General features: G+C 43.7%; 1 protein-coding gene across 2 annotated transcripts in view; it reads left to right on the top strand.

Moving 5' to 3' along the window:
• Nucleotides 1–27110, top strand: part of PLAU (plasminogen activator, urokinase) — a 246380-nt gene that overhangs the window by 82563 nt on the left and 136707 nt on the right. The window contains exons 11-12 of one of the 2 annotated variants that reach the window (XM_077250776.1): nucleotides 3912–4076; nucleotides 13165–13202. In XM_077250776.1, coding sequence (XP_077106891.1) covers nucleotides 3912–4076; nucleotides 13165–13202 — 203 coding nt within the window. The remainder of the gene's footprint in view (nucleotides 1–3911; nucleotides 4077–13164; nucleotides 13203–27110) is intronic. The other variant, XM_077250777.1, reaches the window with a different exon arrangement.

Below are 27110 nucleotides of genomic sequence, written 5' to 3'. Positions count from 1 at the left end.
CCACGTAGTATATAGCACAGCCACGTAGTATATAACACAGCCACGTAGTGTATAACACAGCCCATGTAGTATATAACACAGACAGCTACGTAGTATATAGCACAGCCACGTAGTATATAGCACAGCCACGTAGTATATAGCACAGCCACGTAGTATATAGCAGCCACAAAGTATATAGCACAGGCCACGTAACACAGCCACGTAGTGTATAGCAGCCACGTAGTATATAGCAGCCACGTAGTATATAACACAGCCCACGTAATATATAGCACAGCCCACGTAATATATAACACAGCCCACGCAGAATATAACACAGGCCACGTAGTATATAACACAGCCCACGCAGTATATAACACTGCCCACGTAGCATATAGCAGCCAGGCAGTATATAACACAGCCCACGTAATATATAATACAGCCCACGTAATATATAGCACAGCCCACGTAATATATAGCACAGCCCACGTAATATATAGCACAGCCCACGTACTATATAACACAGGCCACGTAGTATATAACACAGCCCGCGCAGTATATAACACAGCCCACGCACTATAAAACACTGCCCACATAGTATATAGCAGCAAGGCAGCATATAACACAGCCCACGTAATATATAGCACAGCCCACGTAGTATATAACACATGCCATGCAGTATATAACACAGCCCACGCAGTATATAACACAGCCCAAGCAGTATATAACACAGCCCACATAGTATATAGCAGTGTGGGCACCATATCCCTGTTAAAAAAAAAGTTATATACTCACCCTCCAGCATCCACCGAAGCTGTCCCGATGTGCGCGATGCTGCCGCCAGCTTCCGTTCCCAGTGATGCATTGCGAAATTACCCAGATGACTTAGCGGTCTCCGATATGTCTGGTAGCTGCTCTACATATACTGTGCAAACATACACACATATACCGTACATACATATACTGTACATACACACATGCATATACCGTACATTCACACACATACCGTACATACATATACCGTACATACACAGATACACATACATATACCATACATACATATACATACATATACCTTACATGCATACACACATATACTGTACATACATACAGATACACATACACGTACTGTACATACACACACATACCGTACATACACACATACAGCAAAAAGATTATGGGTCACAGGGGCCCAAAAAAACGACCAACACGTCCGATTAGAACAATGTATAAAACAATAATCTTTATTAGTACATAAACATTGTAGAAAATATACAAATATACATCGCATTATCAAAAACAGGTGAAGTGCAGTACCACATGGTGTACATGGACACCGCATGGACATAAAAACAAATTAAGGGCGCATGGAGCCAGGAACAAACACACCTGTATTAGAAATAGCCAGCAAGGGGTTAATAAACCTCCTATTCCACAGGGGTATATGTAAATCACAGGGGAAAACCCATTATCATATATGGTTGAATATATAAAACCACCTTGCTATATCCAATTTGACATATTTACAATATGAGCGTAATTGAAGGAACCATAGTCCTAAATATCTGATGTAAGTATCAATTACCTCTTAGTGGAGAGACGGGTGAGATGAACACAGCGTCCGTGCGCCCTCCCCGACGCACGTTTCGGTTGTCACACCTTCCTCAGGGGGCATAATAGGAAAAGATAAGTGCGTTGTTTTATATCCTTTCATACCGGAAGTAACCGGGAATAACCCGGAAGTAACTCGTCGTTACCATAGCGATCAATATAAACTCCCCTGTATACCTTCCTAAATAGGTATGGCGGCATACTGCCCTAATGCTTAACAGCGAGTGCGCCGCACAACGCCGTCCGCCGAGCAGTCACAGGGCCCTGTGAAGTCCGGCGGCGGACGTGTGACGGCGCAGACACCGACAGGTATAACAGAAAGAACAGCGCGCATGCGCAGTATATACTTAGATGCTATTGCCACCATCTTGAAGGGAAGCACAGTTTGCGCAAGCCCAAAACATTGGATATATAAACAGACAACATAACCAATACATACAAAGACAGCACAAATATAGATTACAACATATTCAGACAAATAGATACTTATTAGACATAGCAACACTAAAAGACTCTCTATGAACTAAATTATATTAGCTGGCTGAAAAAAAGGGGAGAGGAGGAGGGACACTAAAATCGTTCCTCAGGGAGTGGAAAAAGTCTTATAACAGAGTACAGTATCAATTTATATGTATATTTCCTGCTGAAGACTACCAGGATTTCATGGTTTGAAGTATACACACATACAGTTATATACACATATTGTATACACATACCGTACATACATATACCATACATACACACAAATACACATACATACAGTATACCATACATACATACAGATACACATACACGTACCGTACATACACACATACAGTATGTACACATATAGTATAAACATACCGCACACACATATACATACACATTTACTGTATGTACATGCACATAAACATACACACATACAGTACATGCATACACACACAGCCATACAAATATACCATACATACACACATATACCGTACATACATACACAGATACACACACCACACACATACATACATACATACACATACAAGCATATACATACACACATACCAATCTGTGATACCAGGTGATCTGGAGAGGGCTGCAGAACTCACTGTGGGGGATGGGACACAGAGCAGACAGAACTGATATCAGCCCCCTGGTGCTGCAGTGAGCTCCTCCCTCATCTTTTCACAGTGAGGAGACCCTGCAGCCTGCTCTGAATAGAACAGTGGAGGAAGCAGAAGGCACACTGTAAGTCCTGCTGTTCCTCCACTGCTGTCTCTATTTGCTGTGCAGCCCGGGCCCCTGACTGTAGGTGAGCACTCACCATTGGGACGCTCCATGCAGGGGGACAGACGGCAGCCAGTGAGCCTTCTCCTCAGTCTAGTGAGGAAAGCGTTCATTGGCCAGCGTCTCTCCCTGCATGACACGCCCCCTTTTTGATCTCCTGCATTTCGCGCCCCGCTCTCTCCCCGGCACCCGGTGTTCCATGATTACAGGAGGGAGTGAGAGGGGCCCGATCCTGCATGATATCAGGCCTGCCTTCAGGGGCCCCCTCCACCTCTGGGCCCTGGAGCAGTGCCATCAGCAATATGTCCACCACTGGCTGGGGGCCCCTAGGGCAGCGGGGGCCCTAGGCAGCTGCCTAGTCTGCCTGCCCCTAACGCCGGCCCTGCATGTTTGGTGTCTATGAACTCGTAATGACCTGGAGAATCATATTGGCTGGTCAGTTTTAGCATTTAGTGAACCTAGCAAAAAAGCCAAACAAAAAACCAGTGTGGGATTGCACTTGTTTTTGCAATTTCACCGCACTTAGAATTTTTTTGCTGTTTTCTAGTACATGAGGTGCCAAAACCAATGATGTTGTTCAAAAGTACAGCTCATCCTGCAAAAAATAAGCCCTCATATGGCCATATTGACAGAAAAATAAAAACGTTATGGCTCTGGGAAGGAGGGGAGCACACAACGAAAACACGAAAATACCCCTGGTCATGAAGGGGTTAAACACTTTATATCTGGGCCTATATGTGCATATTTTACAATCTACAATAAGACTTTTATTTTGTTCACACTCTTATCATTTCCCTTTTTTGCCCTCATATATTGCATTTACTATAAATGTACACTTAGTGTGAAGATTATCTTTATTCGGTTCATTAATTTGAATGACTAACTTTATTAATTTGAGTAACTTTAATTTTTCTCTGATTGCTTTGTATGTATAATCATGGAGCAATTTTCTAGTAACTAGTTATAGATTTGTATAAATACTTATATACTTAGAGAAATATATTTTATTCAAAAATGACCTAATGCTGTGCCATGTTTCTAATGTTTTATTATCTTGTTTTTTGTAGGGAGACTCTGGTGGTCCTCTAATCTGTCAGCACAATGGGAAAATGGTGTTATATGGTATTATAAGCTGGGGAGATAATTGTGCCAAGATGAACAAGCCTGGCGTGTACACTCGCATAACAAACTACATACAGTGGATAGAGGACAACATGGCTGAAGCAAACAATGTGAGAAGTAATATTCTTATGTAATCAATATGGCCATGTGAGGGCTTGTATTTTTGCGGGACGAGTTAAACTTTTGAACGACAACATTGGTTTTACCATATCGTGTACAGAAAAACAAAACAAAAATCCAAGTGCGGTGAAATTGCAAAAAAGGGCAATTCTACAACTTTTTTTTTTTTTATATACCAGGTTCACCACATGTTAAAACTGAACTGCAACTGTGATTCTCCAGGTCATTACGAGTTCAAAGACACCAAACATGTCTATGTTCTTTTTTTATTTCAGCGGTGAAAAAAAAAGTTTGTTAAAAAGAAAAAAAAAAATTTGCGTCATTTTCCGAGACCCGTAGCGTCTCCATCTTTTGATCGCCCATTGTTGCATTTTAATGCAATGTTGCAGTGACAAAAAACATACTTCTGACGTTTTCACAGTTTTTTTCTCGTAACACCGTTTAGTGATCGGGTTAATTCTTTTTTTATATTGATAGATCGAGCGATTCTGAACGCAGCGATACCAAATATGTGCATGTTTGATTTTTTTTTATTGTTTTAATTTGAATGGGGCAAAAGGGTGGTGATTTGAACTTTTATTTTTTTTGTTATATTTGTAAAAACTTTTTTTTTTAACTTTTGGCATGCTTCAATAGTCTCCACGGGAGACTAGAAGCTGCCATATCCTGATCAGTTTTGCTACATACAGGCGATGATCAGATCGCCTGTATGTAGCAGAATTGCTGACTTGCTATGAGCGCCGACCATAGCAAGTCAGCTCATAGCAATCTGGTATTGACAACCATAGAGGTCTGCAGGAGACCTCGGGTTGTCATGTTGACCCATTGGTGACCCGTGATCGGGGTCACTGATGGGCAGGATTTTCGTCGCAATTGCCGGAAGCGTGTGTGAAATGCAGCTGTCAGAGTTTCATAGCAGCATGTAATGGGTTAACAGCCACGGGTGGATGGCGATTCCACCCACAGCTGTTTTGGGCACATGTCAGCTGTTCAAAACAGCTGTCATGTGTCGGGAAAGGGGGAGAAATGAAAAGCGCAGTACTAGTATGGCGCATGTCATGAAGGGGTTAATAAATTGTGCAAAAGGCTATCTTGCTAATGTCTTAAGTTGTTAGTCATGGTGTGCAATCATAGTTACTTCTGTAACCTTGCTTAGTCCATTATATGTGCCCGCTCAAAAATATTGCTCCTAGTTAAGCCTGTGAGTGTTCCCACACAATATGGTACCACTTTCATGGCCTCTCAGGAATGCCTCATAGTATAAAGCAGTATATACCACCAACGACAGTATGAGGTCCTCACAGTACATTTCCACATACATAGTATTATGTCCTCACAGTACATTCCCCCACACATAGATTTATATCTTCGCAGTACATCCCCCCACAGTATTGTGTCCCAACAGTGCATTCCCCTGTACACAGTATGATATCTTCACAATACTTTCCCCCACACACAGTATGATCCCCGAGGAGCGCCCCCACATATAGGGCAATGGGGTACTCGGTACCGGGTCTATCTCTCTCGGTTCTGGGGATGTCAAGGTGGCCCGACCCAACCAGTGGCCCTTCTGAGGGGCGTCCAATTAAAGGTGAAGTTTGTCAGGTGTTCGTGACGCCACCTGTGGTATTCGGTCAGGGTGACCGACGCTGCTAGGGGTCCGCTGGGGTGATGGAATGGCAGCTAGATGGTATACCTTCCCACAGGTGAAGTATGTCCCCAGGGCTTCCCAGATGTGTAGGTGGTGATGGTGGACGTTGTAAGGTGCAATGAATAACGAGGACACAAAGGTTGCAGTCTCTTTACCTTTTACTGAAGACTTCAGGGTCCACAGTCCAGAGTACCGTTCACAGGGCAGGCAGAGTCCGGCCGGTTCAAAGGCACATCCAGCGTTCCCTTATCCAGGTGGAAATCAGTAGCCTTCCTACTAGCACCTGTGTGTGTTGTAGTACTTCCCTGCTGAGCACCACGGGATAGTCCTCACAACTTTCGTGGATGTTTCTGATCTTCTCTCTCTCTGTCCCCCAGATGGTATGGATAGGACAACCCGTATGACGGGGTAGGCCTGGAGCTTATTTATAGGGACCCTAGTGACGCCCCTCTCCCACAATTTGCCTCTGTGTCTTCTTAGGTATTAAGGTCGGGCAACCAACTTGGAATTGACTGTCCTGCCGGTCTCTGAAGTAATACGTAGAGTCAATTACTCCCTCGGTGTTCCGGCCACCAGCTACATGCCTCAGAAGGAGGCTGCCGATCTTGGGGCAGAACTCCTCCCGGTATTATCTCCTTGTTCCGTGACTTCGTTTCTCACTCTCCACAATACAATTCTCTTCGTGTCCTTTCTTAGGATGCTGCCACAATGGGTGCAGGTGCAGCTCCGTATCTATCTATCTCGTGCTTGGCCTCTGTCAGGATCCCACCCCTGACAGGGACCCTCTGTCTGCAGCTCAGATGTTCCTCCTTTCCCCCTGTCTGCCTGACAGGTCCTCTCTGGGTCGAACCCAGGTAGCTTCTGACTAACTTCCTATCCAACCCACCAGTTTTACCCGTGTGTGTGAGGAGTGCCCTAATAGATAGAAGCAAGGCTCCCCCTGGTGGACTGGAGTGTGAAGTGTAGTGTGTGTCTTGTGATACCTGGTCAGATGAACTCCTTTAGTCCAATCAGTCGTAATATCACTCCCCCAGATGGAAGAGCGACATTACTGCAACGACCAGGACTCTGGGGCGCTGCACTCGCAGTACACGCCTCCACATACACTTTAATGTTCTCACAATACATTCCCCCATATACATTATGATGTCCCCATAGGCCATTCCATCTCACACAGTATGATGTCCTCACAGTACATCACATTCCCAAGCATAGTATGATGTCCCCACAGTACATTCCTCTACACACAGTATGATGTCCTAGTAGTTCATTCCCCTACACACAGTATGATGCCCGGGGACAGGAGAGTCCCACACACAGGTGTGATGCTCCCATAGTACATTCCCACATACAGTATGATGTCCCCACAGTACATTCCCCCACACAGGTGTGATGTCCCCACAGTACATTCCCCACACACAGTATGATGTCCCCACAGTACATTCCCCACACACACAGTATGATGTCCCCACAGTACATTCCCCACACACACAGTATGATGTCCCCACAGTACATTCCCCACACACAGTATGATGTCCCCACAGTACATTCCCCACACACACAGTATGATGTCCCCATAGTACATTCCCCAAACACACAGTATGATGTCCTCACAGTACATTCGCCAAACACACAGTATGATGTCCCCACAGTACATTCCCCCACACAGGTGTGATGTCCCCACAGTACATTCCCCACACACAGTATGATGTCCCCACAGTACATTCCACACACACACAGTATGATGTCCCCACAGTACATTCCCCAAACACACAGTATGATGTCCCCACAGTACATTCCCCACACACAGTATGATGCCCCCACAGTACATTCCCCACACACCGTATGATGTCCCCACAGTACATTCCTCCACACAGGTGTGATGTCCCCACTGTACATTCCCCAAACACAGTATGATGTCCCCACAGTACATTCCACACACACACAGTATGATGTCCCCACAGTACATTCCCCACACACCGTATGATGTCCCCACAGTACATTCCTCCACACAGGTGTGATGTCCCCACTGTACAATCCCCAAACACAGTATGATGTCCCCACAGTACATTATCCCACACAGGTGTGATGTCCCCACTGTACATTCCCCAAACACAGTATGATGTCCCCACAGTACATTATCCCACACAGGTGTGATGCTCCCATAGTACATTACCTCATACAGTATTATATCCCCATTGTACATTCCCGACACACAGTATGATGTCCCCACAGTACATTATCCCACACAGGTGTGATGCTCCCATAGTACATAACCTCATACAGTATTATATCCCCATTGTACATTCCCGACACACAGTATGATGCCCTCACAGTACATATGACCCATTGCAAGGTTAACCTTTCTCTTCAGACATAAGTATTGGCTGTGTGATATGACAGATTATATCTTGTGTGGTTTGCTTATAGCCAGGAAGGAGGAGTTAAATGTGATATATTCTTGGTTTTAAAAAAATTATACATACCGGTATATATCTATTTATACATGTATCATTAAGAGGTGTAAAATGTTTACCGAATCACATCTTATGGAGTCTTGTAACCAGTAATTTATTTTTTACTATTTATTTTTCAATTATGTAACTTATACTATTGTACATTTATTTTGTGGAAGGAAAATAATATTTATATAAATGTTATCTTAAATGTTTACCTTAACAGCTGGATTTTTTTTTAATGGAAAGATGTAATAATACAGGCACATACTGTCATATTCTAAGAATATATACACATTGTTCTTCCAAAAACTTTTAAAACAAATGCCTATGCCCACAGTAAAGCAGATGTAGTAATTATCAAATAACAATATCATATTTTTGGACATATTGAGAATATGAAAATTCTAAATATTTAGTTCCTCTTAAACACAGATTAATATTCATTTCAGTTTGTTTGATTTCTGGTTGTTAGTATATTCATGATATGTCTCAGGCAACCTCTTGTGGGTAATCAACAGGCACAATCCAGCTCAACCTCAATTGCCTTAGAAGGAATTCTATGCTTAGCACTTGTAGTGTTGCTGTTAATAATATTTTATTTATTTTAATGAAATAATGCTGTCTGACAATGTGGCAAGAAGGTGGTCAAAATGTTGGAACTTTTGACAATCTATTCTGGGCCTTTTTCACTAACAGAGAATGTCACTAGGTTTAACCTGCTACATCTATATCTAAGAGCAGCTTAAAGTATTGGTAGAAAGTGAAACCCATATTCAGTGCTTCATTCTGTAGATCTGATAAAACATTGTTTATTTGCTGCAGCTCTGCTAGTCCTCTCAGTGATAAGATCCTTCTATGAAGGCTGCAATATTAATCAGCTTTGCTATCCCCACACCCTCCTCTGATTGGCAGCTCTCTTCCTATGCACAGTGGAGCCACAAAGCTGTCAGTCAATGGAGCGGGTTGGGTTAGAGGCCTAGCCTCACTGCTTCAGATAAAACAGAAATGTTATCAAAACTACAGCAAGGAGCCAAGTAAGTGACTCAGCAATTAAATCGGGGTCGCTGTCCCTATTTCATGATTCCTTCAATTTGGGTAGCAGAAACCTTAAGTTAATATTTTACTGGGCTGGACCCTTAAACATTATTATTATTTTTTGTTTAAACATTATTTACTTGTACCGATTGAATTGTAATTTATTTATATTATTTAATATATTTGTAATAAACTTTTCTGCCAGCCTACACGTTTCTTGTACTTGATCATTGTCACTTGTTTTCCCGTATTTTGAGGAAATCTGCAATGAATATAAAATGACATGTAATAAACAAGTAACCTACAATCACCAACAGGTTTCAGCATTGTGGCTCCAGCGTCATTGCTCCAGTCAATCCTGCCGGACTATGCTTACTTCCTGCAGCTATGATGTGCTGTCCGTGTATACGTGATCACTGTAGTCTATCATTGGCTTCAGCAATCACGTGCCTTACATGCTAGCATCAGGCCAGTGATTGGTTGTCACATATACATAGTAGGAATGTCATCACTCCAGAAGGTAAGCAGAAACTGGCAGGGACCAATAGAATGGTAGCAGTGGTAGATAAAAATATATAGTATATGATACTTTTTTTATTATATACGATCCTCATAACTAGGGTTGAGCGACTTTTATTTTTATAGGATCGGGTCGGGTTTCACGAAACCCGACTTTCTCAAAAGTCGGGTCGAGTGAAATTGGCCGATCCTATAAAAAAGTCGGGGTCGGGGTCGGCCGAAATGCGAAACCCAATGCAGTGCAATGGGATACTATGGTTCCCAGGGTCTGAAGGAGAGGAAACTCTCCTTCAGGCCCTGGGATCCATATTTAAGTGTAAAATTAAGAATTAAAATAAAAATATTGATATACTCACCCTCTGACGAGCCCTGGTAGTAATCGGCATCTTCCGTTCCTAAGAATGAGCGCGTTCAGGGCCTTAGATGACGTCACGGCTTTGTGATTGGTGGCGGCGGCCCACGTGACCGCTCAGCGACCAATCACAAGCCGTGACGTAATTCTCTCAGGTCCTAAATTCCTCATTCTAGGAATTTAGGCCATGAGAATTACGTCACGGCTTGTGATTGGTCGCTGAGCGGTCACGTGGGCCGCCGCGACCAATCACAAAGCAGTGATGTCATCTAAGGCCCTGAACACGCTCATTCTTAAGAAGGAAGGCTGCCGGAAAGAAGCAGGGCACGTACGAGGGTGAGTATATACCTAATAGGAATATACTCACCCTCGGCTTCTTTCCGGCAGCCTTTCTTCTTAAGAATGAGCGCGTTCAGGGCCTTAGATGACGTCACGGCTTTGTGATTGGTCGCGGCCGCCCACGTGACCGCTCAGCGACCAATCACAAGCCGTGACGTAATTCTCATGGCCTAAATTCCTAGAATGAGGAATTTAGGACCTGAGAGAATTACGTCACGGCTTGTGATTGGTCGCTGAGCGGTCACGTGGGCCGCCGCGACCAATCACAAAGCCGTGACGTCTTCTAAGGCCCTGAACGCGCTCATTCTTAGGAACGGAAGATGCCGATTACTACCAGGGCTCGTCGGAGAGGTGAGTATATCAATATTTTTTATTTTAATTCTTTATTTTACACTTAAATGTGGATTCCGATACCGATTTCCGATATCACAAACATATCGGAACTCGGTATCAGAATTCCGATACCAGATTCAGAAGATCGCCGACCTCATGGCCGACCCCACACAGGGGTCGGGTCGGGTTTCATGAAACCCGACTTTGCCAAAAGTCGGCGACTTCTGAAAATGGTCGACCCGTTTCGCTCAACCCTACTCATAACAGATCTTATTAATTTACTGGAGAACCGCTTTAACAGATTCTCTTTCCAACCTGACAGCTTTGCTTCTTCATAGCAATGCAATAATGAGATATTTTAGGCCGACATACCATATAACTTTATACCTAAAACGAATATGTGACAAAGTTTGTTTCACAGTCTAAGGAAAGCATAAAATCACAGACACCCTTATTCCAATTTATAGTCACTTACAAAGCTTCTTGCATAATTTGATAAAAATTACTGTTCTTTCGGCTGTAATGCTGTTGCTAGTCCTCTCAATGATCAGCTATGTGTAATCCCACTTTGACAGCTTGTTGAGCCATGGCTTTGGTCATAGCTTCTCCTATGGTACCATGGTGGATCATGTAATAAAAGGACATTCTCTTAGTGTGTTTTTTTTTTCTTGTGGAGTTTATGTTGTTTCTCCCAATATAGAGAGAGGCCTTAACCATTCCAGTGAACTGAAAAAATAGAGCTCAAAATTGCATAACACATTACTTGCAAAACAAAATTGCAGTTAACAATGCTACTAGTGCAGCGCCCCAGAGTCCTGGTTGCTGCAGTAATATTATTCCTCTACCAGGGGGAGTGATATTACGTCTGGAGGCAATAAAGGAGATCTTCTGTCCAGGTATCACAGCCACACCACACACTTCACACTCCAGTCCACCAGGGGGAGCAAAGGTTCTATCCACTAGGCCACTCCTCACAGTTAGGTAAAACTGGTGGGTTGGTTAGGAAGTTAGGCAGAAGCTAGCTGGATTCCATCCAGTGAGCATCAGGCAGAAGCTGGCTGGAGTGGGTTTCAGCCAGAGCCAGACTTCAGTCTGTGGAAGACGAGGGTCCACGGAGCTGCGCCTGCCCCACTTGCGGCAGCATCCAAAGAAAGAGACATTGAAAGGAAGCGTGTTGTAGTGAGTGAGAAACGAAGGCATAGCAACAAGTGGATACCAGAGAGGATAGTAGACGAGAGGAGCTGCATCCTGCTGGTGCGTGTTCCGGTAGCCAGAATACCGAGGGAGTAAAGTGCTCTACGCCATTGCTTCAGAGACTGGCAGGACAGTCAATTCCAAGTTGGCTGCCCGACCTTAATACCTAAGAAGACAGGTGGCAAATTGTGGGGGTCGGGGCGTCTCTAGGGTCCCTATAAACAAGCCTCAGGCCATCAGTCATACGGGTTTTGTTCTATCCAACCACGGGGAACAGAGAGAGGAGTAATAACAGCGAGGACCCCATTAGAGGTTAAGCAAATGAGGACCTACTGTGTTACTGTGTGCATAGGAAGGCTATTGCATTCCACCTGGATAAGGAGACTCTGGATTTGCCTTCAGACCAGCCGGACTCTGCCTACCCTGTGATCCGGCGCCCAGGACAGTGGACACTGAAGCCTTCAGTAAAGGTAAAGAGACTGCAACCTTGTGTCCTCGTTATTCTCCACGCCTCACACCATCCACCATCTACACTCTGGGAAGCCCTGGGGATACACTTCACCTGTGGGAAGGTATACCATCTAGCTGCCATAACATCACCTCAGCGGATCCCCTAAGCAGTGTCAGTCATCCTGACCGAATACCACAGGTGGCGTCATGATCATTAATGACACAAACTTTCCTTTTTATTGGACACCCCTCAAAGGGCCACGGGCCGGGTCGGGCCACTGTGACATTCCCCGAACCGAAGGACCCGGTACCGAGTACCCCATTGCCCTGACGTGGGGGCACTCCACTTACACTTGATTTTGATCTATTTGAGACGTCTCTAGGAATTTGAAGGTTAGGACAGGTGAACATGTTAGATACATCACAAATAAGCTGGATATTAAAAGATGCATTTCAGCTCAAATTGATACCCAGATATTTAAAACCATGCATCGATGTTATTGTAGACAACTGAAAGTAATAGGTGCTGATCAAGCCAAGATTAACAAAAGAGATTGGAGGAAGACATTTTCTCAGTCGGAGTCCAGATGACTAATGAATGTGGATATGGTCCACTCGAAAACCTTTAACAAAAAAGTTTTGAGTCTTTTCTGTAATTGACAATGTATTTTATAGGTATAGGGGTCTTAGGGTGAATTGTCTTTTTATAATGTTTTCAATGTCTGAATCTGATTCCATCTTTGTAGGACTCTTTGGAAGCAGAGGCCGGATTGCGTCGGGCATAGTAGGTACATTGAGGACTTCAGTGAGACTTGGTCCTGGTAGCAATGTGTGTTCTGCAAGCAGAACACTTTATTAATGGAGGAAGATTTGGACTCTTTATTGGATATTCTATTATTTTCTACAGTTATATCACGCATGAACCTAATCCTTGGTAACGTGTTTTGTCACATTCATCACTTGTAGGGAATATGGAATCTGTTTTTATCTTGTAAATTCTAGGAATTATTTTTTTATCCATGTATAAAAATATTTAGCTTTTACATATCTCATACACATTATCATGATACTTTTTTTTTAATTTACTTATTACTGTTTTCCTTCTATTACTGTTTGTAGAAAAAAAATCATGTCATAGGTTGTGCAAAAAAAAAGTAGACTCTATACTTATGTATACAGTCATGGCCAAAGGTTTGGGCACAGTCACAAATTTTGGTTTTCACAAAGTTGTCTGCTTCAGATTTTATAGTGGCAATGTACAGTACAGACCAAAAGTTTGGACACACCTTTTCATGTAAAGATTTTTCTGTATTTTCATGACTATGAAAATTGTACATTCACACTGAAGGCATCAAACTATGAATTAACACATGTGGAATTATATACTTAACAAAAAAGTGTGAAACAAATGAAATTATGTCTTATATTCTAGGTTCTTCAAAGTAGCCACCTTTTGCTTTGATGACTGCTTTGCACACTCTTGGCATTCTCTTGATGAGCTTCAAGAGGTAGTCATTGGGAATTGTTTTCAATTCACAGGTGTGGCCTGTCAGGTTTAATAAGTGGGATTAGTTGCCTTATAAAAGGTGCATAGTCATGAAAATACAGAAAAATCTTTAAATGAGAAGGTGTGTCCAAACTTTTGGTCTGTACTGTACATAAAGTCTTCGTTATTATGAAGAGTGATTACATGAGTTGCAAATATTTGCAAAGTAATTTCTTGCCATGAAAATTAACTTAATCACAGAAAAATAATTTCCACTATATTTCAGCCTTGTCACAAAATGTCATGCTGATTGAATTATAAAAGCAGACTCTTTGCTTTAAAAAGGGACTGAAAGTTGAAATCAGTGTGTTACTATTCTGGTGGAGGATGGCTGGAATCCAATAGCTGAATTGAAGGAATACATCAAGAAGTAGTTAAAGGTTTTAGAGGTAACATTGGAAATAGTAGAAACTGGAAAGGAGTGGGAACAGTCTGTGTAAGTTGGTTCTCTGGAGATGGAGACTGGAACAAGACAAAAGGTTTACACACAAAACTTTAATAATGAGTGAGAGGTCCATGTGGCTTTAAGTAGGCCCAAACAGGAAACAAGATGGCTTCCACAATTTCAACATTGACCATCTTAGAAAAGGGTGATTGCCGTGGCAGCCTCCAGTAGTAAGAAGTATAAATGAAGTACAATTTATCAAAATGAATATTAGCACTAGTGGACAATCCGAAGGACAGCAGAATCTTGACATTACTGGCCCCTTTCAACAGTGGCCTCTGGACAATGCTTAACTTGGTTTATCTGTGTGATGCTAGTCACTACTCAACGAGAGACCGTGAGGGATCAGGGGCAGACAGCTCTGTTAAATATATTACCCGAAAAAAGTATTCAAAAAATAGAATAAATAATAAATTCACTTTTATTAATAATTATACAATCATGATTAAACAAAAAATAAAAAATATAATGCACATACAGGGTCTCCTGTATACAAAAAGAATTTATTAAAATTGATTAAAAGTTGCAAATAACAATCAACATTGAATATAAAAAATGTGTAGCAGGGGACAAGGAACATCAGACTGTATGGTAAACAATGGTAAATAAGATATAAAAATATAAGTATATATATACACTGTATAGTCACACCAGCAACTTATGTATAACAACTGTATCTTGTAGGACATCACCACGTGTAAAAGAATTATAATGAATTATAATGATAACTGTGTAAAAACAAGATTAATTATAGCTAAGTGTAAAAAGTGGACTATATCCAACCCAAAAATATGATCAGTCCCCAATTTTTTTCTTTAATATACCTATTATAATAGTGCAATGCATAAATATATAATGAAAAATATATGGTGAATACCAATATGAATAAAATGTTCACCAAAAAATATTCAATCAACAAGCATAAATTAAAAAACTAATGTCCATACAATGTCAAATAGTAGATATAAAGTTAACTGATCAAGTGATCAAAGGGCCCAAGAATCGCTGGTGCAATAGATGCAATATCAATTCATAATACCAACCAGTCTGAAGCTCCACTGTCCCCTGCACACACCACTCAGCTCTGGTAAATAGCTTCGGCAATCTCCAGAATATCGAACACTTGAAGAAAGTCCCACACCTACCATTCACAGAATTGGACAGCCAAGCTGTCAATCAAAACAATGAAAACTCAGCATACCCCAGTTTCCAAAGGACAGCATAGCAATCATTTATTGAGCAGAGGAATCGTGACAGTACCCCCTCTTCTAGTGGGTTGCTAGGACCCCTTTTTTTCCAGGAAACTTGTGATGGAAGGTCCTGGCCTCGAGCAGGGACCCAGGATCTCTCCTCCAGTCCATAACCTATTAAGTGAATGAGGTACTTGAGGGAATTACCGACTTTCCGAGAATCAACAAACTTCTGCATTTCAAACTCAAAACTGTCATTGACAAAAACCGGTGGAGGCAGAAATGAAGGAGACAAAACGAAAGGGACAATCTCTTTTAGCAGTGATTTGTGGAATACATTTGGAATGCAAAAAGATGGAAGGAGTTTTAATGGACCAATAAACTTAGGACACAACTTCGCTGATGTCACTTTCATTTTAAGATTTTTGGAAGAAACCCCCAAACTTATTATCACCTACTCCTGAATGTTTCCCATTGGCCTTTCATTTCTGGAGACGCTGCCAACCCCAGTATTCATCTGAACCTCCCTCCAGACAACCCCCAGCTTTTGTATGGCAACCTGTACTGCCGGAAAACCAGAGCTCATCCTTGAGAATTCACCAAAATGAGGATGAAAACCATGATTACAAAAAAAGGCGAGGTGCCAATAGACTGGTTAACTGGACTGTTAAAGGCAAACTCAGCAAGAGGTAAGAATGAGGACCAGTTCTCATGCTGAGTCACAATAGAACATCTTAAAATTTTTGCCAATGACTGATTTGTCCTCTGTGTTTGGATGGTAAGCAGAGGAAAAGGACAGGTAAGTCCCCAATCTTTTTCAAAAGCTCTCCAGAATTTGGAGACAAACTGCACTTCCCCTATCGGATACACTGTTCAGAGGAATGCCATGCAATCTCACCACATGATTGATAACCTGGAAAACTTCTCAGCATTAGGCCATGTTCACACGTTCAGGATTTTTAGCGTTTTTTTCGCGTTTTTTCGCTATAAAAACGTGATAAAAACGCGAAAAAAACGCTAACATATGCCTCCTATTATTTACAAGGTATTCCGCATTTTTTGTGCAAATGTTGCGATTTTTTCCGCGAAAAAATCGCATAGCGGAAAAAAAAGCAACATGTTCATTAAAAATGCGGAATTGCGGGGATTCCGCACACCTAGGGGTCCATTGATCTGCTTACTTCCCGCACGGGGCTGTGCACACCATGCGGGAAGTAAGCAGATTATGTGCGGTTGGTACCCAGGGTGGAGGAGAGGAGACTCTCCTCCACGCACTGGGCACCATATAATTGGTCAAAAAATAAGAAATAAAATAAAAAACAGTCCTATACTCACCCTCGATGTCCAGCGCAATGTTCCCGCCTCTGTGCTGCACGCTGGCTGGTTCCTGTAGCTGGTGTGCGGAGAAGGACCTTGCCGAATGACGTCACTGTCCTGTGATTGGTCGAGACCGCTCACGTGACCGTGACGTCATGGAAGGCCCTGCGCGCACACATCAGCTATAGGAATGGACGCCGGTGAGGAGATCTGATGTCTGCGGGTGAGTATAAGCATTTTTTTTATTTTTTTTTATTATTTTTAAACGTTCTATCTTTTACTATAGATGCTGCAAAAGCAGCATCTATAGTAACAAGTTGGTCACACTTGTCAAACGCTATGTTTGACAAGTGTGACCAACTTGTCAGTCAGTTTTCCAAGCGATGCTACAGATCGCTTGGAAAACTTTAGCATTCTGCAAGCTAATTACGCTTGCAGAATGTTAAAAAAACGCAAAAAAAAACGCAAAAAAAAAAATGCGGATTTCTTGCAGAAAATTTCCGGTTTTCTTCAGGAAATTTCTGCAAGAAATCCTGAACGTGTGCACATGGCCTTACTGTAGATAACCCCGATAACAGAGCAAAGTGGGCTTGTTTACTGATTCAGTCAACCACCCAAATAACAGTTTTCCCACTAGACAAAGGCAAATCAGTAATGAAATTCATGGGCAAATCAGTCCACGGTCTTTCTGGAATAGGCATTGGAGAAAATTTCCCCATTTATGACAAACTGTAGCACATGCACAAACCTCACCAGTTGATACAAAACCTTTAACCCCTTTCTGACATTAGATGTAATAATCTGTCCATGTGACCTGGGCCTATTTGACCAGGGAAGGATTATTACGTCTGCGCAATCACTGCTGGGTTTCAGCTGATTCTGACAGCTGACACACGGCACTAAGTGCCAGGTGTGGTCACGCACTACTCCCGACACTTTAACGCCCGAAATGCTGCAATGGAATGAGATCGTAGAGCGCCCCCATGGGGCCGTGGGGTACTCGGTACCGGGTCCTTCGGTTCACAGGGGGATGTCACGGTGGCTGACCGGTCCGTGGCCCTGGGATGTCCGTGTAAAAGGGAAAGGTCTTTAAAGGGGAAATGTTCGTGATGCCACCTGTGGTATTCAGTCAGGGTGACCAACCATGCTTTAAGGGGTCCGCTGGGGTGATGTTATTGCAGCTAGATGGTATACCTTCTCACAGGTGAAGTGTATCCCCAGGGCTTCCCAGAGTGTAGATGGTGGATGATGTGAGGCGTGGAGAATAACGAGGACACAAGGTTGCAGTCTCTTTACCTTTACTGAAGGCTTCAGTGTCCACAGTGCCAGGTGTGGTCACGCACTACTCCCGACACTTTAACCCCCAAAATGCTGCGATGGAATGAGATCATAGAGCGCCCCCATGGGGCCGTGGGGTACTCGGTACCGGGTCCTTCGGTTCACAGGGGGATGTCACGGTGGCTGACCGGTCTGTGGCCCTGGGATGTCCGTGTACCTTTACTGAGAGCTTCAGCATCCACAGTCCAGAGCACCAGATCACAGGGCAGGTAGAGTCGGGCCGGTTTGTAGGCAAGTCCAGAGTCCCCTTGTCCAGGTGGAAATCAGTAGCCTTCCTCTAGCGACGTGGTATTGTAGTTCTTTACTGCTAAGCTTCTCATAAGGTCCTCACAGATGTTGTAGATGTTATGTCTCTCTTTCTCTGTCCCCCGGATAGGACAAACCCATATGACCGGTGGCTTGAGGCAGTTTATAGGGACTCGATCATGCCCCAGCCTCTAAGGGGTACCACAATGCCTCCTGGGTGTAGGGCGGACAGGTAACATGAAATTAGCTGTCCTGCCGGTCTCTGGAGCAAGGCATACAGTGTCATTGCTCCCTCGGTGTTCCAGCTACCGGGATCCTGCGCCTCAGAAGGAGGCAGCCTGTGTAGGGTTGATCCCCTCCTGGTGTCCACTCCTTTGCTACAACTTTTTTCACCCTCTCTGCAATACAGTTCTCCTTTAGTGTCTCTTTCTAGGAGCTGCAGCTCTCAGGGCATGCACAGCTCCATGTCCTTTTTCCTCGATCTCTGACAGGATCCCACCCCTGTCAGGGACCAACTACCTGAGCAGAGCTCAGCCAGCAACTAACTTGTCCTACAGGCAACCAGTTTTACCCATGTGAGGAGTGACCTAATAAATAGCAGAGCTCCCCCTGGTGGCCTGGAGTGTGAAATGTGTTGCATGCTTGTGATACCTGGATGCAGTTGTCCTTCTTTACCTCCAGATGTAACATCACTCTCCCCTAGAGGGAAGTGACATTACTGCAATGACCAGGACCCTGGGGCACTGCACTCCCCCCCCCCATTAAATCCAGTACTCCCAGACTGGGAAAAGAAAACAACAGTTACAGGTTAGCAAAAGACATACAAATTTTTGAATGCAATAAAACAAATTAATAGGAACTGGTGCCTCCCTTTATGGGAGGTGAGGTCTCTTGAACATTACATAACATAACATATATACATTGTATGCATACTTCTAGCAAAATGGAAACAGTATTGTTACTAACTATGAAATTCGATTACCCGAACTGGTATACTATCTATTAAGGCTTCAAAGTGCAAATCAACATTTTATTATTTCCATTCTTTAAGTGCAAAGTTTCTGTCTAACTCCCACAGGTTACTTTATTAACACAAGTCTATCTCAAGTTTCATCACTATTTACTATATCAATTCCTTAATATATTAACTTTTCTATCTGGCAACATACAGTTAGGTCCATATATATTTGGACAGATACAACATTTTTCTAATTTTGGTTATAGACATTACCACAATTAGTTTTAAACAAAACAATTCAGATGCAGTTGGAGTTCAGACTTTTAGCTTTCATTTGAGAGTATCCACATTAAAATTGGATGAAGGGTTTAGGAGTTTCACCTCCTTAACATGTGCCACCCTGTTTTTAAAGGGACCAAAAGTAATTGGACAATTGACTCCAAGGCTATTTCATGGACAGGTGTGGGCAATCCCTTCGTTATGTCATTCTCAATTAATCAGATAAAAGGCCTGGAGTTGATTTGAGGTGTGGTGCTTGCATTTGGAAGGTTTTGCTGTGAAGTAAACATGCGGTCAAAGGCGTTCTCCATACAGGTGAAACAAGCCATCCTTAAGCTGCGAAAACAGAAAAAACCCATCCGAGAAATTGCTACAATATTAGGAGTGGCAATTGGCAAAATCTACAGTTTGGTACATCCTGAGAAAGAAAGAAAGCACTGGTGAACTCATCAATGCAAAAAGACCTGGGCTCCCACTGAAGACAACAGTGATGGATGATCGCAGAATAATCTCCATGGTGAAGAGAAACCCCTTCACAACAGCCAACCAAATGACAAACACTCTCCAAGAGGTCGGCGTATCAATATCCAAATCTACCATAAAGAGAAGACTGCATGAAAGTAAATACAGAGGGTTCACTGCACGGTGCAAGCCACTCATAAGCATCAAGAATAAAAAGGCTAAAAAACATCTAAAAAAGCCAGCACAGTTCTGGAAGAACATTCTTTGGACAGGTAAAACCAAGATCAACCTCTACCAGAATGATGGAAAGAGAAAAGTATGGCGAAGGCGTGGTACAGCTCATGAATGATCCAAAGCATACCACATCATCTGTAAAACAGGGTGGAGGCAGTGTGATGGCGTGGGCATGCATAGCTGCCAGTGGCACTGGGTCACTAGTGTTTATTGATGATGTGACACAGGACAGAAGCAGCCGAATGAATTCTGAGGTCTTCAGAGCCATACTGTGTGCTCAGATCCAGCCAAACGCAGCCAAACTGATTGGTCGTCGTTTCATAATTCAGATGGACAATGACCCAAAACATAAAGCCAAAGCAACCCAGGAGTTTATTAAAGCAAAGAAGTGGAATATTCTTGAATGGCCAAGTCAGTCACCTGATCTCAACCCAATTGAGCATGCATTTCACTTGTTAAAGACTAAACTTCAGACAGAAAGGCCCACAAACAAACAGCAACTGAAAACCACCGCAGTGAAGGCCTGGCAGAGCATCAAAAAGGAGGAAACACAGCATCTGGTGATGTCCATGAGTTCAAGACTTCAGGCAGTCATTGCCAACAAAGAGTTTTCAACCAAGTACTAAAAATGAACATTTTATTTAAAATTATTGAATCTGTCCAATTACTTTTGGTCCCTTTAAAAACAGGGTGGCACATGTTAAGGAGCTGAAACTCCTAAACCCTTCATCCAATTTTAATGTGGATACCCTCAAATGAAAGCTGAAAGTCTGAACTTCAACTGCATCTGAATTGTTTTGTTTAAAATTCAGTGTGGTAATGTCTATAACCAAAATTAGAAAAATGTTGTCTCTGTCCAAATATATATGGACCTAACTGTATAAGGTTATCTGGCTAAGTGTAACACTCCAACATTCCCTTTAAGGGTTCATACCGCATTCAAGTCTTTCAATGAGGTAGTGCAAATAATGCTCAAGTCAATTAATAACATTATAACAACAGGAACGATGCAAGGGACCCGTTATTAACCCCCATCGGTGGTCTCGGGCGGGCTACAAAACGTGTATCTAGACCCTGAATCCTGCTGTGCCAACGGGTTTTTCTTCAGGTCTCTGTAAAACAAAGCAGTTCTCACAACAAGATTAGCAGCAGTATTTTAGAAGCAGTCTCTGTAAAAGCTTCTTTTGTAAAACCAGTAGGAAGCACCTTTAAGAAGGTGCAAACTATTTACAAGAAAGTATGGCCCTACCCATGCCGGCAAGTGGGCAGAACCAAGGTGCACCTCGTGTGTGCTAACTAGGTGCAATGCAAAGCTCGTGGACCATTCGCTGTCCATGATCCAAATGTCCTTGAAGCAAAACGAAACTCTGTGGACAGAGGGTCCCTTTAAACGAGGGACCCTTTTAAGAAATAACCCTTGTTGGGTTCAATAAACTTTAGCAGCAAAAGGCAAACAGTTAACTATTTACAGTAAGTTCAACATTTTGGTTGTTCTCTTACAGTAGTTTGCAAGGCATCAGTCGGTAATGAACATTTCCTGGCCGGGAAGGTTTGTATCCGAGTCCTCACCTGATGCTATATCAACATCATTGGTTTGTCTTTCAGGTATGGTCAAGTCATTAGCTGCCTGAGTACGGATGTCAGCTCTAGCATTTGCCACAGCGGCAGTTTCAGTGGTGGTGATTATGCCCACGGTTGTAGTAGTGTTGGTTTGAGGAGTTGCTGTTTCAGAGGCTGGAGGGATAGCACTGGTGGTCTTCGTTTTGGCGCTAGGGGATGCTACTGCAGCTGCACATCATTTAACGGTCATAGAGTACCAGCCTTTCTCGCTTCAATGACGGGTGTAGGTCACGTGATCCCCTCTGTAAACTTACTGGAAGTGGGCACCATCAAATATTCATTAAATCAACCAATAGGATCACTGAAATGCATGTGAAATATAGTCAACCAGAAAACGTTAGAGAGAAAGTTACATGCATAAAGGATAGGATCTCCACAAATGTTTTTGTAAACAAAATACCAAATATTACCACACCAAGAAAACACTACACACAATTAAAAGCATCTAAAACATTCCAAAAAATAGAACATGCATGGTACATCCAGTGTTACAATATAATATTCAATAAGAATGTATGTACACAACTCCTGGCTAGGCATCAATTTTGCAAAGAACCTATAGGCTTAGTAATATCTTGTGATCTTAAATACATTTAATTTATTGGGTCAATGGGACAATAAAATACTATTCTGAGGTGGAGAAAGGTGAATAATATACCATAAGGTGAAATTCTTTCCTTATTGGGTAGGTATCTCAGGTCTTGAACCCCATAGTGCCTATAACAAAGAGTGTGCAAGGTAAGCAGGTGAAAATCCAATAAGGGTATGCACCTTGAGCTCCACGGTATCTATATCAGAGACTAAGTAAGGTAAACAGGTGGGGATCCAACAAAGGTATGTACAATACTTCACCCTATCAGTCCACTAGTGTCGCCCCCTTGATCCCGTAAGCAACAGCATAGCCAGGTAGAAGGAGAGAGGACCCACGCGTTCCGACACTCGAGGTGTCTTTCTCAAGGTGAGTGTGCTTGGTGTAGCATAGTTTATCTATTTAAAGATCTCTTAATCAAATTAAAACTCTTACCAGCTGGGAGGCGGTTTTAGCCGGCATGGTTAGTATGTCGGAGGATGCCCCGGAAATGAAGACTAAAGTTCATTCTCATTAAAGCACCTGCGCAATGGGTTACGCTCCCCAGATCGTCTTGCGCTTGCGCAGGAGCTCCATCTTAAGTGTGCTTGCGTATGGAATGGACAAAGATGCGCTTGCGTTGTAGAAACTCATCCTGCGCTTGCGCAATAGATGTTAAGTACTTCACCTTCAATGCACTTGCGTGTGCAATGAGCCAAATATGCTTATGCTGTGGGTGCTATAGACAAGGTCTCAATTATACCCATGCCTACATGTAGTAAATACTTTTTGCGCATGAGCGCTCCAACACTAATACACTTGCTCCTTACAAACAGCAAAGAGCGATACAGTATGGCAAAAACAGTGCGCCCAGATCATTTTGCGTAGCAAGACCTTGTCCCTATGTGCATGATCATAAAACAGTGTCATCAGCTTAGTAAGTCTTCCCCTTTTGACAGGATACAGTGCGCCGAGATCATTTTGCGCAGAAAGACCTTGTCCCTATGTACATGATCATAAAACAATGTCATCAGCTTAGTAAGTCTTCCCGTTTTGACAAATTTTTAGTAGATGTAAAATTAGGTAGAAATTGAATAAAATAAAAAGCAATAATTTTTGATGCAGGCTAATACATGTAGAACTCATTATTTGGCATTAATAGATTAATTCTCTATAGATAAAGAACTCCAAGAACATATATAAATGAGAAATATGGTTTTTTTGAATGAAGTTCCTCAATTTTTCGATTTTTCAAGCCTACGGGCTCAGAGATTCCAAATTCATTTATGTTGAGCTATCTGTAATCACTGTGAGAAGACGAAAGGAGGAAAAAGACATATATAATATATACATATTATATGTGTACGTATACAAATGTAGAACACATATGTTCAAATGGATGCAGACAAGGACAAGTATAGGACAAAAACAAGTGGAGAGAATCCCAATTTATTAGAAGGGTTAAGCCTGTGAGGGCTATTATTTTCTGTAAAAACCAGAATATAGTAGCTCCTCATTGAGGCCATCAGGTGAAAGGCTGCCCAGATCATAGATCCATCTAGCTTCTCTTTGGAGTAGCTCCTCGGAGATATTTCCACCTCTTATGTTGATATTAACTCCTTCTAGGCCCATAACCCTTAATGAGTCAACAGAACTCCCATGAGCATCTAGAAAATGTGCTGCCACAGAGGTAATAGTTTTACCTTTGGATCTATCAGATCTAGCTGTGCCAATGTTTGATAGATGCTGTTGAGTTCTGCGTCACATCTCCTGTGTTGTTTGTCCTACATAAATTCCTACGTGATCCCCTCGACGCAAGTCTCAGTCAGGATGTCCGTCCTGGAGATGGGATTCCACGTTACAGCTGGTGACATAGACTTCTGTCTGCAGTCCCGTCTCCTGAATGAAGCTCCAACCCCTTTTCGGGTGAAAGGCTACTACTATCCCACGCATCGCTGGATGTCGGTTACATCATTTGGGTTTGTGGGTCTGCGCTTTACGCTGAGCTTCCTGTTCCTTTCTGTCCCTCCAGTGTAAGAGCAGGCATTGTCTATACTCCTCCCAGGTGAGGACTCCAATATAGGACCCGTTCAACCCATCTCTCGGAGCGTCCCATCGGAAGATCACCCCCTCAGGGCTCACGTCCAGCGTTATGCCCTCAGTCGCTAGGCGCAGGAATGGTGTCTCATCAGTGGTGTGAGGAGTCGCTGGAGCTGAAGTGATGGCTGGCGTTCAGTCACAGCCTGGAGGAGGAACAGTCACTGAAGAGGGATCAGCAGTTGGGGGAGAGCAGTCGCTGGAGCAGGATCGGTCACTGGGGCAAGGGTCACTTTCGTTACCTGTGTCTGATGTGGTTCCATCGATGCTGGTCCGTTCCGCTGATGAGGATGCTGGAGTCAGCCGCTGCATGGACTGCGACTCCTCCAGCGTGATCTTCCTGCACAGGGCCGAATTCCATTTCTTCACCGCGGTCAGCTCTGCGTCCCAAACTGGTGGCTCAACTCCCCTACCTGTGGTTCCAAGGAGTCCAGATCCTCCTGCAGCGAAGGGTCCGGGTTTGCCTCCGGTTGCCTGAGATGGCCCTGGGTCACTTCGTCATCGTTCAGGTACCTGCTGGTCGCCATCCCTGCTCCTGGGTCTGCGGCCACACATGCACGCTGCTCCTCCATTTTCTGGAGGTGGGACTCCTTCTGGTTCCCGCCATTGCAAATCAGGAGGCGGACCTCTTTGGCTGATGGGCACGTCTCCATCATGTAGCAGCAGTGGGAGGGGGCCATCATCACTATTCACACCACTTTGCTAGTTTCCTCCCATGACAGCACGCCCATCTTTCCCGGCGCTCCTCGTGGCGCTGTAATGGCGGCAGTTTTGGCGGGAATTTTTGGCGGCAAATCACAGTCCATCAGTTATACAGTCTTTAAGCACAAAACAGTTAGGCACAGTCTTTAGGCGCACATGACCCGATTTTCAGACTTAAGTAGATCCTGTTCGTGATGCCAAAGTTTGGAGCGCCCCCATGGGGCCGTGGGGTACTCGGTACCGGGTCCTTCAGTTCACAAGGGTATGTCATGGTGGCTGACCCGGTCCGTGGCCCTGGGATGTCCATGTAAAAGGGAAAGGTCTTTAAAGGGGAAATGTTCATGACGCCACCTGTGGTATTCAGTCAGGGTGACCGATGCTGCTTTAAGGGGTCTGCTGGGGTGATGTTATTGCAGCTAGATGGTATACCTTCCCACAGGTAAAGTGTATCCCTAGGGCTTCCCAGTGTGTAGATGGTGGATGGTGAGAGGCGCAGTGAAGAACGAGGACACAAGGTTGCAGTTTTTTTACCTTTAGAGAGGGCTTCAGCATCCACAGTCCAGAGCACCAGATCACAGGGCAGGTAGAGTCCGGCCAGTTTGGAGTCAAGTCCAGAGTCCCCTTGTCCAGGTAGAAATTGGTAGCCTTCCTCTAGCGCCGTGGTATTGTAGTCCCTTACTGCTAAGCTTCTCATAAGGTCCTCACAGATGTTTTAGATGTTATGTCTCTCTCTCTCTCTCTGTCCCCCGGATAGGATAGGACAAACCCGTATGACCAGTGGCTTGAGGTGGTTTATAGGGACTCTATCATGCCCCAGCCTCTAAGGGGTGCCACCTTGCCTCCTGGGTGTAGGGCGGACAGGTAACGTGAAATTAGCTGTCCTGCCGGTCTCTGGAGCAAGGCATAAAGGGTCGTTGCTCCCTCGGTGTTCCGGCTACTGGCATCCTGCGCCTCAGAAGGAGGCAGCCTGTGTAGAGCTGGTGTCCACTCCTTTGCTACGACTTCTTTTCACACTCTCTACAATACAGTTCTCCTTCAGCATCTCTTTCTAGGAGCTGCAGCTCTCAGGGCATTAACAGCTCCGTGTCCTTCCTCGATCTCTGACAGGATCCCACCCCTGTCAGGGACCAACTACCTGAGCAGAGCTCAGCCAGCAACTAACTAACTTGTCCTACAGGCAACCAGTTTTACCTATGTGAGGAGTGATCTTAGAAATAGGAGCAGAGCTCCCCCTGGCGGCCTGGAGTGTGAAATGTGTTGCATGTTTGTGATACCTGGATGCAGCTGTTCTTCTTTGCCTCCAAACGTAACATCACTCTCCCCTAGAGGAAAATGACTACTGCAACGACAAGGATCCTGGGGCTCTGCACTCGCAGCATTCCGGAAGCTGGCAGAGGGCTGACAGCCCCTCTGTCTTTGAATTGGAGACCCCATGGCGTGCTGTGGGGTCCCGATCATTGCCATGGTGACCCCGTATCGTTATGACGACATCCGGGTCACCAGAGCTAGGAAACTTGCTGATTATGCACAATGCATGATCAGAAAGTTTCTCTGTCAGTGCAGAGATGACAGTTTCTACAGCATAGGGATGCTGTTGCATCCCCATGCAGTTGAAGCGATCAACCTGCAAAAAATGGTAGTCGCATTGTGGGACGAAGTAAAAAAGTTAAAAAAAAGTTTTTTTTTAATA

Source organism: Ranitomeya variabilis, chromosome 4 (assembly GCF_051348905.1).
Source record: "Ranitomeya variabilis isolate aRanVar5 chromosome 4, aRanVar5.hap1, whole genome shotgun sequence".
NCBI classification, from domain to species: Eukaryota; Metazoa; Chordata; class Amphibia; order Anura; family Dendrobatidae; genus Ranitomeya; species Ranitomeya variabilis.
Note: the sequence above shows the minus strand (reverse complement) of the source record. Positions and strands in the feature narration are given on the sequence as shown.